At 32.1% G+C, this 13,831-nt stretch overlaps 1 protein-coding gene across 1 annotated transcript in view; it reads right to left on the bottom strand.

The window, feature by feature from the left end:
• The window catches only part of LOC126890784 (F-box/WD repeat-containing protein 5), a 124,308-nt gene that overhangs the window by 64,016 nt on the left and 46,461 nt on the right, over nucleotides 1–13,831 (bottom strand). The window contains exon 3 of the mRNA XM_050659975.1: nucleotides 3,548–3,722. Within this exon, the coding sequence (XP_050515932.1) occupies nucleotides 3,548–3,722 (175 nt within the window). The remainder of the gene's footprint in view (nucleotides 1–3,547; nucleotides 3,723–13,831) is intronic.

The raw sequence follows: 13,831 nt of genomic DNA on the forward strand, positions 1-13,831 counted from the left end.
ACCATATACAAATATGTGGTGGATTTGAAAAATATTTAAATATCTCGATAAAAACTGACTTTTGGAAAAGTACTAAAAGACAAAAAAGTTTTTAAAAACTTGTGTTTAACTATTGGCGCTACAATAATAATTAAATTGAAACGTACACAAAAGTTTGGAGGGGTTTAAAGGAACCAAACCCCCATACAATTTTTATGGGGTGTCCAAATTTCATTATAATTTTTTTTTAAATACTACCGCCATAACAATACCACATGTCCATTTTTAATAAAAAATCTCTAATAGTTTTCGATATATTGGAAAAAATCGATTTTCATTTTGTAACTTCAAAGGGCTGTAACTTTTTTTCCGTGCACATTTGTACTAAGGTAAGTTATGTTCAATCGAACTATTTTAGGTCCCAGAATACGCGATTAAATTTATGACCTGTATTTTTGTTACACCCTGTATATTAACTAAACATCGATGGGGTCTTGAAGGGTTTAGTAGGAAAATACGACATTAAACCGATAATCCAATTTGTTAGTTATATATAGTAATGTTATTTTAATTATATCTATGGTGATGTTATCTTATTTATAAATGTAGCTTTTATTATATGATAGTTAGATGTTGTGTTGGGTGTGCGACTTTAAGAAAAAATTGTTCGTTTGTGTAATAAATATGATCTGTTTGTGAATATTTATTTTATCTGTTTAAAAATTGTAGTTGATTATAAAATTGAACAGTAGTAATTTGTTAAAACTTTTTTATATTTAAAAAATATTAAAATTGTCAAAATTAGTCAAAATTTAAAATCATTCATAACTGACTCAGAGTTGAAGCTGTGTTAAGGTAATGCAGTAAGTAAATTAAATTAAATTAAACCAATTGTAATGTGAAGTTATAATTATCTATAATATAATGAAAAACTATGGCATATCACTAAGAAGTTTAAAAAAAGGTGAAAATGTAGAAAAAATTTAATAATAAATGAATGATGAAAAAAGCTATGTAAAAACTTTTTTCCTATTGTATAGAAATATTTCTTATATTCTTATATTCTTAAAGTCGCACACCCAACACAACATCTAACTATCATATAATAAAAGCTACATTTATAAATAAGATAACATCACCATAGATATAATTAAAATAACATTACTATATATAACTAACAAATTGGATTATCGATTTAATGTCGTATTTTCCTACTAAACCCTTTAAGACCCCATCGATGCTTAGTTAATATATTACATTGAAATCTTTCCCTTCACCAACCATCCCTCTAGCAAGGTGCATGAAAAGTATGATATTGAATACTACTACTTTTTTCCCTTATACCGGAAAGTAAGTATATATCTTATACTTAACATACCATAGTTTGCCGCTGCACATGGATGCGTGCATGTTTGTGAGTATGAGGATTGTACACCATGCGCGCGTACATGTGGATATTCATGTGCATGCTTTGACAGATGTACTTTGATATTGGCTGTATCATTAAAAATTTATTCAAACCAGACCACCTAACTAACTCTGGTTTTTTGTTTTGTAGCATTTGATTTTACTTTAACCGGACCTGATGATGCTGTATAAATTGTAAACAGCGAAACCGGTCGTCAGTAGTAAAATAAATTGTTTGTGAGAACGTCTCTCTTTTCTTTACTACAATGATCTTTCCATTCTAGGTTGCGTCACTTGTAGTTTTCGTGCAGATGTCCTTTTTAGAGTAAGTGTCTCTGCGCCATATGTAATAACAGGCAGGACACATTGATTAAAGGCTCTTCTTTTTAAGCTGATACGTATATCATCACCTTTAAAAATATCACGTAGTCTTCCATATGCTTCCATCTCAGAGTTATTCTCTTAGCAGCTCAGCAGTTTGATTGTCTCTGCTCATTTTTACCATATGTCCAAGGTATATGTAGCTATCAATAACTTTAATTTCGACGTCTCCTACCTTTAAAGGATGGCTCTGAACTAAATTCGTCATCATTTTTGTATTTTTTTCGTCATCATTAATATTTAGACCTACTTTACGTGCTGCATCGCTCACGTTCATTCAAAATATCATTGGCAGTTTTTAGGTCATCTGAAATCAGAACAATATCATCTGCAAATCGTAAATGACTAAGCATCTCACCATCGATATTTATTCCTTTATTTTCCCATTCCAGTGACTTCAAAGCATGTTTAAGTACAGTAATGAACAACTTAGGCGACATAGTATCTCCCTGTCGAATACCTCTCCTGATATGTATCTTGTTGGTAGGACCGTGCAGATTTATAGTTGTTGTAGCATTTCTGCATATATTTTCTATAATATTGGTGTACCTATGATCAATTAGACACTCTTCCAATGCCTTTAGAAGTGCGGGTAATTGGATAGTATCAAATGCTTTATGGAAGTCTATAAACGTTAGAACTAGAGGTCTATTGTATTCAATTGATTTTTCAATCAAGACTTTTATGCACTGTAGGTGGTCATTTGTACCGTAATTGGGGCGAAAACCAGCCTGTTCTCTTGGCTGATACAGCTCAAATTTTGCTTCCAATCGATTGGTTGTTATTCTGGTGTACAGTTTGTATAAATGTCTGAGTAGAGAAATTGGCCTGTAGTTCTGTTGCATGTTGTCACCCTATTTATGCAGAATAATTGTAATGGAGTTATTCCAAGCTATAGGACTTTTTTTGACTATACAAGCAGAGAGTGAAAAGGTCTCGTATTTTTTTTTCAGAAGAGAAGTTCCGCCACGTTTTACAGCTTCTGTAACTATTCCATCATCTCTTGGAGCCTTGTTGTTTTTCATTTTTTTTTGAGTGCATATTGTATCTCATTTTGAGTAATTTCTGGAATATCCTCAGATTCCGGGTTTTGTATCTTTTGTCTATCGTCTTGATTTATGTTATTGTTAATTTGGTTTGTGTATAATGTAGTGTAGAACTCTTCGACTATTCCTAGTATTTTCTATCTGTTTATTGTTACCTCACCCGTTTTATCCATAAGCTGGAAAATTTCTTTTCTACTGTCGCCATTTTTCATTACCTTCATGCCCCCGTTTTGCTCTACAGTCTGTACCTACGATTTTTTCATGTTTAAAATTCCTAATATCTCTTCTCACAGCTTTCGATATGTCTTTATTGAGTGCCCTAATGTTTGGTGGGTCAATTTCCCTTTCACTTTATAACTGTCTTCTTGCTGTTATTTTGAGTTGTATTTCTAAAGTGATCTTTTCATCTCGTTTGGTCTTTGGGCAAAAACGTGCTTGTGCCAGTTTAAGTGTATCAACTATTTGTTTGTTCAACTCATCGACATCGTTTGGTATTATGCTGTGATCAAGAGTGTTGTTAATGTAGTCTCCAAATGCTGTTTCATCTTGTGGGCGTGACCAGTGAAAGTATTTCTTTTTTTATTATATATCTTTATGTTTGGGTAATTATTTATACCTATAATCACTGTTTTGTTTTCTGCCTCGAGTCAAATCCGTTTTTGAAACCAAACTGACTCCAGCAACTGACCATTGAACCAAAATTATACTAGAGAATATACATATAAATAACTTACTCAAATTAAAAACTGCAATTTCACCTGACGTACTGTGAGTTGTGCCAAAATGAACTCCGGACACGAGAAGAAGAGTATCGGATTCGTTAAACTGCGAATACTGAGTGTACTTCCATTTGAAATGTTTCATGTTCCTAATGTACTTCTTCTTAGCTGGATATTTTGATCTCCATAACTAGAAAAAAATAGCACATATTTAATGTAAGGAAATTTTATCTTTAAAAATTGATCAACATAGGTATCAAGTTGATCAGTGATATCACGAAAAAAAAAATAAAAATATATTAATTACTTCTAGATATTTACTTCGAAGGGAGTGCACCTTTAAAATCTTAAATGGAAAACCTCATTTTTATTGAAGATTCGGATTTTACGTGAAATAGTAAACAAGTGCTATCTGATTTTTTTTATTCGCGGTAGATGGGCAGAAAAACAAGTACATACATATTAGAATTCTGCAAACTAATTTTAGTAGTAGTGGATACAGCTTTTTACATTGCAAAATCCGAATCTGCAATAAAATATGGAGGTTTCTATTTAAAATTTCAAAGCTGAAGCGACCATCCTACCACTCCCTAGAGGGCCCTCCCACTCTTAACCAGAAAGCCAAACTTTTCACCGAACATCTACCAAGAAAAAACCCCATCTCAATGGAACAACGGTTTATTACACAAGAAAAAATACATAACATGATATAATATGTTATATATACAGGGTGTTTGGTAAAGAATGAGCCATAGCAACCTTAGCTTCCTGAGCTTAAAATAGGTCGATTTAAACTAACTTACCTTAGTACGAAAGTTGATAATAACTGAAATAGAGCGTGTCAAAATTAAACTTTTATTTTATTTATTCTTGAATATTTCCTGATAGGCGTGAGCTAACAACACGAAATTTGGTAGGCGGGGGTTTTTTGGGACGAGAAATCTAAATTCGCCACCAAAAATGATGGTTTACCCACAGGGCGCCACATACGTCTTTCAGCGATCATTTAATAGTCCGTTCTTTAACGGTAAAATATTGCAAAACCTCTAAATTTTAAAGAACCGCTTGGATTGACATGAAATTTAGTATACACATAGCTAACAAGTCAAAGAAAAAAAGTGATATTGTGCCGTAATGTACTTTTGCCCTGGGGGTGCTTTTCACCCCCTCTTGGGGGTCCAAAGAAAGTCAGGAAATGGATAAACTGGCTAATTTTAAGTAATTTTTGTTCTATAGAGTTTTTTCACTAAGTCAATACTTTTTGAGTTATTTGGCAGTGAATATGTTCATTTTTTCAACAAAATAACCACGCTTTTAGACGGTTTTTCGCAAATAACTCCAATAGTAAGTATTTTGTCGAAAAAACACTCTTAGCAAAAATATAGCCTGTAAAAAATTTAAAAAAAATGGTGTATACATCACGTCTCTACACCTAGTAGAAGCAGAGTTATAGCTAATGAAAAATAGGTTCATATTCGTCAAATTCCAAATGGAATACTTTAGCGTGAAATAACCAAAAATGAAGCACATTTCGGGGAAAACTCATTACAACTTATTTAAAGTGTTTAAAAAAAGCTTCATTTTTGTTTTATAAAAAAAAATTCTATCTTCAAAATTAAACAAGTTACGCTCAAAATAAAGTTAGTCCCTTTTGGTTTTGGTAAAAAAATCGAGAAAATCACCCCCTAATTAGTATCTTAAATGAACTTAATCGTTACGACTTCACAAGTTTCTTGACTCGTGTATATACTGTTTATATGATCTGTAAGTTTCATCGGTTCAAAGTCCTTACTATTGAAAGGGCTGTAGTTAAAAGGGGTTGAACGAGTCACTGATCACGAATGTATGGAAATTTAGAAACACCAAATCTTAATAAATTTTTGTCTAACAGAAAAACACAAAATACATGATATTCAGAAAAGCAAATCTGACTTTTTTTGTTTTTCGAGATTTTTGGTATCTCTAACATTTTTAAGTTATCTTGAAAAAAAGCATATTTTTCAAAAGTTAAATTTTTAAAAATTTTAATTTGAAACGAAATTTTTTCAAAAATAAACACTTTGAATCGATTAAACTTACAGATCATATAAAGACAACATAAGTAAAATAATTTGTGGAGCGGTAACGATTAATTTCATTTAAGTTGCTAATTAGGGGTTGGTCTTCCCCATTTTTTTTTGCAAAAACAAAAGGGATCAACTTTATTTTGAGCGTAACTTGCTTAAATTTAATGCTAGAAACTTTTTGTTAAAAGAGAAATAAAGCTTATTTTAAACTCTTTAAAAAAGTTATAATGGGTTTTCCCCAAAAGTGCTTAATTTTTTCGATATTTCACGTCGAAATATTCTATTTAAAATTTGGTGAATATGAATCTATATTTCATTGGCTATAACTCTAGTTCTACGAGATCCAGAGACCTAACGCGTACACCATTTTTTTTTTACTTTTTTATAGGCTATATTTTTACTAAGAACGTTTTTTTCGACAAAATACTTATTTTTTGAGTTATTTGCGAAAAACCGTCTAAAAGCGTGGTTATTTTGTTGAAAAATGAACATATTCACTCGCAAATAACTCGAAAAGTGTTGACTTGGCGAAAAAGCTCTATAGAACAAAAGTTACTTAAAATTAGTTAGTTTACCCATTTCCGGACTTATTTTGGACATATATTTTTTCACCCCCAAGAGGGGGTGAAAGTCACCCCCAGGGCAAAAGCACACATCGGCACAATATCACTTTTTTTCTTTGACATGTAAGCTATAAGCATGCCAAATTTCATGTCAATCCAAGCGGTTCTTTAAAATTTAGAGCAAAAACCGTGAAAGAATGGACTATAATACGTTCAATTTCTTTTTTATCCCCCACTCTACATACTTTTTGAATCAAAATTTTTATTTGCTTAATATTTTTACTTAAAAAAGATATATTACATTCATCTAGCTAAGCTTAACCGTTTTCGAAATAAACGTATTTTAAATCTGCGATGCAACATAATTGTTTGCAAAATATCACTGTAGTTACATCCCAAAAATAAACTTAAAGCCATAATAATTTCCAAAAATGTATCGCAAATTTCTTCTAATGGAATTTGCAATGCAATAACATAAATATGAGAACTTGCACAATTATTATGGTTTTAAGTTTATGTTTCGGGTGTAACTACAATGATATTATGCAAAGAATTATGTTGCATCGCAGATTTAAAATGTGTTTATTTCGAAAACGGTTAAGTTCAGCGAGATGAATGTAGTATATATTTTTTAAATAAAAATATTAAGAAAATAAAAATTTTGATTCAAAAGTATGTAGAGTGGGGGATAAAAAAATGAACGTATTAAATGAGAGCTGAAAGACTATGTGGCGCCCAATGGGTAATACATCATTTTTGGTGGCGAATGTGGATATCTTGTCCCAAAAAACACCGCTTACCAAATTTCCTGTTGTTAGCTCATGCCTGTCAGGAAATATTCAAGAATAAATAAAGTAAACGTTTAACTTTGACACCCTGTATTTCAGTTATCAACTTTCGTACTAAGGGAAATTAGCTTAAATCGACCTATTTTAAGCTCAGGAATTTAAGGTTAAGCTGTGGCCCATTCTTTACCAAACACCCTGTATAAGCTTTCATAAAAACTTTCAAAAAAAGACTGGAGGCTAAGTTAAACTTCTCTCAGCCTAGAGAACAAGCTATATTTAGATCGGGATACAGCACTAACGACCACTTATTTGTGATAAGCAGCCTGATAAAGAAGTCTGCAGAATACAAAAAACCATTAGCACTAATATTCGTGGACTAGATAATCCAGTAGAAAATGTTAAAAGCATCGACAGAATACCGAATAAACTTAATCATAGTCAAATATATCTACCAATATGCCATGCTTAAAGGACGTTATCTATTTATTGTACGCAAGAGAAATACCTCTAGGAATAATTAAACGATCGAAAATATCTACCAGAACAACACAATAAAAGAAAAAGTCGAAGAAGAAGTAACTGACCCAATTCAAGCAGGCAATGGGATAATACTGAGAGATTCCCGAGTCCTCTATTGTTCAACCTGAACATGCATGAAATAATAAAAAAGTAAAAACTAAAAAAGGATGAATATCAAATAAGAGAAAAACAACTTAAAATAATCTGCTATGCAGACTATGCAATACTAATCTCTCAAAGTGTAGATGATTTATAACGTACTTATGCTGCACCAATTTAATATAAAGACAGAACATTTAACATATTGACTTCCCCAAAAAAGACAAACTGAATGGTTATAACAAAGAATCTAAGAAGATATAAATTAGAGCTGGAAGGTCAAATAATAGAACAAGTGATGGAGTTTAAATATCTAGGCATCACACTATTTAGCTACGTAAAGCTCGAAACGAAGTGCAGGATCAAGTCAATAGAGCAAGAGCAAACACACCGCAGGTTGCCAGGATGAAACAATATGGAGAAATAAAAATATCGGGAACGAAATGAAAGACAGAATTTACAAAACGGCTCAGACCAATAATGACAAACGTGGCAGAAACACGACCTGGGCCCTGATTCTAATTCAAATTTCGACTCAAAACAAGTCGCAATCAATATGGCGACGTTGAAATGCGACCTTGTGGATTTTAGTTGAACTAACGAAATGATGTCATAAAATAGCGACTTATCGAAATTAATAGCGACTCCAAAAAAGTGGTTGATATAATTTCGAGTCGAAATTATTGTGACACGGACATGAATGAAGGCCGAAAGTGAAGTTAGATTTAGTTTAGGAGATGTGTTTTGTTTGCTTCTTGCAAGAAAAACTAAAGCAAAAGGTATTAATATGGCTGGGTTTTATGGAAATTTGCTGGTTTTGGAGGAATTAGATAGAATAGTATTAAATTAGAAATATAATAATTGAGAATGTTCACAACGTGAATTATCAACTCAATGAAAGATGTAAGGTAATAATCTGGGAAAATTAGTAGGTATAAAACAAGGAAAATTATGTACCAGCTATTTTATGGCTCGACATGCTGGAATCAAATCTTAAGATTTCATATATTAGTAATATAGCTATGCAAACTCCGCAGAAAGTGTGCTATTTGGTTTATAAACAAATTAGCACTCCGAAATCTTCTTTCAATTATTGCTCTATAACTCAGAAGATTTTAACGCTAAACCAAAAACACTCACATAAAAATTCACTGTAATTTAATTCGGCACATAGATTTTTTTTTAGATTTCCTTCGGCGGAAATTTTCCTCGGAAAATTCGGGTTTTCCAAACAAAATCTTTAATTTTCAACTAAAATTTTAGGGAAGTAATTATTTATCAATAATTAAATAACTTGGTGACATAAATCTTTTTTGTTATGAGTGTTTTAAAGATATGAAAATTTGTATGTACATAGAGGACCGGAATAAAAAGGTGACGGTTCAAAGTTTGAAATCCTGTAGTTTATAACTCTGTCGCATTTGCCGGTCAAATTTGACCGATTATACCTGGAACCACTTAATTCGATTTTTTTTTTGAAGAAGAAGCCGTGCCCTTTTCAACAGCGTTAACTTAATTTAATTTAATCTGATATTTTCTGAGGGGTTCCATTTGTTTATAAGCCAAAAAATTGTTTCTTTACAACATTCCTGAGACCGCTCAAATAGTCCAATTTCAATTCTGTAAAGTACGTTGAATAGGTATATGTAGTGCTTTTTTATACGAAAATCATAGTTATTTTGGTGTATCATAATCTTTCTGGTTATTATTTCGACCAAAACTTTTTAATTAACATTTTAATTATTGCTAAACTATTGATTAGATTGTCGCTGGCCTCCTGATATATAATCTACTATAAAAAATCTTTCATGTCACCAATTTATTTAATTATTGATAAATATTTACTTTCCTAAAATTTTAATTGAAAATTGCAGATTTTTTTTGGGAAAACTCGGATTTTGCGAGTAAAATTTTTGTTAAAGGAAATCCTAATAATAACTTTGTGCAGAACTAAATTGCGGTGAATTTTTATTTGTTTTTGGTTTAAAGGAAAAATCTTAGGAGCTACAGAGCACTAATAAAAAAAAAGAAGATTTAGGAGTGCTAATTTGTCTATAAATAAAATAACACACTTTCTGCGGACTTGTTATACCCCATATTACTAATGTAATGTGTAATCTTAAGATTCGATTTTAGCAATCAAATAGCTGGTAAATAACTTTTCCCAAAATAAAATTTTTTCGATAATTTGCCCAGACTATCGGCAAACGTTGTGGTGGTTGCATAGCCAATAAATCCAATAAACAGGGGACCAACCCAAGGTTCATAAATAGACAGGTTGCATGGTAACTTTCCACCAATCAGCGTCGAGAATCTAATGGCGGGAGTGACGTCACCCAGAATGCTGCATTCAAATTCATTCACTTCACTCATTGAAATGAACTCGGAAAGTAGGAATGTATTGAAAATGTGTATATTTAAAAAAAAATACGTTTGGATTTTTAATGACTATTTATTTCATATATTCTTAAAAAAATGTGGTACAAAAATCATAGAATATAATTGCAATTAAATATATGCAGTAGAATAGCATTACTACTTAATTAAAGCAGAAGGAGATTCTTTCTTGTGTATATATGGGACTAAATCATTCAAATATCCTAGGTATATTAGTAATGGGTTGAATACAATTTACTTTTTTAAATGATTTTGATTGAGTAGGTATATAATAATTTTGAATTGGGGATAATGCATGTAGTACATTATTATAAATTCCTCCTAACATGTAAACCATGGTGAAAAAGAGATTCAACTAAAGATTTATGTATCAAAATTAGTAGTTTTTCCCTTAAGTTTAACATAAGAGCATCTGATTACGTTAGGTACTGGATTATAATATCTAAAACTATTAAAACATTATGCTTCCATTCAATAGGTACCTGTGAAGTTTTACATTAACAGTAAATTATAAAAAAATACAATTTCAGTGCAATAAAGGGAATTTTCCCCATTTTATATATTCATTTAGTTTATAATTGTTTATTCAAACGATCTTCAGATGGCTGCAATATTGGTTATAATTTTATATGAAACAATTACATATAATAGATCTATTATCTCTACTTAGACTTAATTAGATATATTGTTCAATAAGTCTAAGCAGTCTAAGCTGAAGAACTGCAAGAGACATTCCAGAACTGTAATGTCTATATACAAGAATGTCCTTTACTATACAATACAGCAGAAAGAAAATATCAGTAAGTAAGTAGGTACTTAATACAAACACATTAAAATGTATCTTAACACCTGTAAAAGAGTTTTGGGTTTAAGTTATTATACTAAAAATACTTAATGATATCTATAGATACACATTATATCTCAAGATATAAACACAAATTAAAACAATAACGATATTTAATAACAAAATATAGCCTCCAAACCCCGTATCCTATTATGTTTACAAACAATTCGTAAAATTGATCGTCTGGGTGACGTCACGATGACAATATTTCATTTGTCAATGTCAAAGTTACCATACAACCTATGGTATAGGGACCTTGGGACCAACCCAAATTCTGAGCAGTGTCAAAATGATAACGTTAATATCCCCAGTTGGAACTAATATCGAAATGAATAAGAATCGCTATAAATTGTGACTGTCATGGCGGACTCGAAATTAAATTGCGACATCGAAATGAATTAGAATCAGGGGCCTGATACATACATACAGGACAAAATGAATGCTAGAAATAGCAGAGATGAAAACCCTTCAAAAATCGAGGGTAAGAGTTTATAGGAAAGAACTAGAAGTACAGATACAAGTCGGAGATGCAAGATGGAGAACATTAAGAACTGGGTAAGAAACAGAGTAGAATGGAACGACCACATAAGCCAAGTGACAACAAATACAGTAGTAAACACAAACCATACATACTCATAGACGTTTCACGACCATGTTAATCTTTTGGATCGAATTAACGCCATCTCTTGATTGGAATGGGAAATAAATTGACAAATTTTTGTTACGTGGGAATTTCAAATTATAAATTTTGCGGGATTTTTGATGAAATTTCGCAGGAAATTAAAACAACAGAAAGACAATTCAATGTTTTACTGAAAACTTCAAATATTCCAATTTGTTTTCAAAATGCTAAACACTACTGCCATGTGTCACGTGAAAGCACTGATGTAATATTGAGTTGAATGAAAATTTTTGAAAGAATCTTGTAGGATGATTGTTTAGATAAATACCTTATAATCTTTTACAAACTTCCAAAAATATATAGGCCCGAAATGTTGATGACACACTTGTCTATTGAAATAAACTGTTTTAGGATCGATTATATTGTTTTTTTAAATGTGGAGAAACCAATGAAATGTCAATACGGATGGAATGGCCCTGTCCCATTCAAATAGTGAAGCGAGATTGCCACCAACATGCAAGAGAGAGGTCCTAGAGAGAGACAGAGAAGGTGCTGGAAAATTTGACAGGCCGTGTAATTTCAGTTGCCTATATCTTAAATCGAGGAAATGGACCTTATATTTTTTTAACTTGGTATCAGGGCTGATAGGCAGTATTTAAAAATTAAGTTAAGTTAATAAAATTTAAAAAATATGAGGTCTATTTCCCCGATTTAAGTTGATATAGGCAACTGAAATTACACGGCCTGTCAAATTTTCCAGCACCTTCTCTGTCTCTCTCTAGGACCTCTCTCTTGTATCGTGGCCGCAATAATTTTCTTCCTGCCTATTCCATCCGTATTGACAGTTCATTGGGAGAAACAACACGGGATGATCGATCAATGTAAACTAAAAATTCTACTCATAAAAACGGAGAGGAGGTTAATACAATTGATTAAAATTGTGATTAAATCTAATTAAAAACGTAACACCACTATAATAAAATAATTAAGCCACAAACTGTAAAATAAAAAGTAAATATCAAATTAATTTAATTGTCAACTGTCAGTTGTTAAATATGACAAGAGAATTGACTGACAGCGACATCTCTGGATTGGAATGGTAACTAATTTGCTGTCTTGACCTTGACATATGGTTTGTGGTAGTAAAGACGGCGAACGACGGTTCACGAATAGGAAGACGATCAGTGGGAAGACCAAGAAAACGATGGAACGCCAACCTACTAGAGGCACACTGAAAAAACAGACGAGTCAAGTCTACACAAAAATAATAATAAGAAGAAAATACCAGGCTAGCGAAACACTATCTGTACAAGAAACAAATAATGTATCTTCTTCTTCTTGTAGTGCCTATCCGTGTCGGATGTTGACGACCATGACAATCTGTACTTTGCACACTGCTGCTCTAAAAAGATTTGTGGTTGTAGTGTTGAACCACATACGCAGGTTTTTCAGCCAGGAAATCCTTCGCCTTTCTGGTCCTCGCTTTCCTTCTACTTTTCCTTGCAAGATTAGTTGCGGCAGTCCATATATTTCTGTTCCTTATGATGTGACCGAGGTATTAGATTTTGTCTGTTTTTATTGTGATTAACAGCTCTTTTCCTTTTTGCATTCTCAGCAAAACACCCTGATTAGTAATGTGGTCGGTATAAGATATCTTAGGATTCGACGATAAAGCCACATTTCAAAAGCCTCAATTTTCCTACAGGTGGCGTCTGTGAGAGTCCACGACTCAACTCCGTACAACAGTATAGGAACGATATAACATCGTAGTAACCTGATTTTTATGAAATCCAGATCTTGCTTTCTCTATCCGACATTTGATTTCAATGGAATGGTCCCAATTTTCATTGACGTTCGTACCAAGGTAGGTTTATGTTTTACTCTTTCTATTCGTTGACCGTTAACACTGATTCGTCAAAATTGCTGTTCCTTCTTAGAGATCATCATACATTTTGTTTTCTACGGTGAAACGAAACTGCAACGAAACCCTTTTGAATTATTAGTTTGAAACTTGTTTCAATCGTTTACCTCACACACGCTGCAACCTCAAACTTCGCAATCATTTCAGTTTTCTGTGAAAACAGAAGTCTGTAAAATGTCTTGTTTAAGTGATGAAGAAGTGGTGGTTATGTATTTATATCTTCGACAAAGAAAAAGGCGTAAAAGAAAAACTATGTGGATGCATCAGGTTGTACATTGAGAAGAATATCATTGTATGTCTGTGGTTGCCAAAGAATTACAAGAAACTGATAGAGAATTCATGGATTTTTATCGTATGAGCAAAACTACATACCTTGAACTTGTTGAAATAATGGCAGAAACACAATACTAGATATGTATGAGGGATTATTTGAGTTCTCAAGAACGGCTAATAATAGCGTATTTTAATAATACTAATTAT

Source organism: Diabrotica virgifera, chromosome 8 (assembly GCF_917563875.1).
Source record: "Diabrotica virgifera virgifera chromosome 8, PGI_DIABVI_V3a".
Lineage (NCBI taxonomy): Eukaryota > Metazoa > Arthropoda > Insecta > Coleoptera > Chrysomelidae > Diabrotica > Diabrotica virgifera.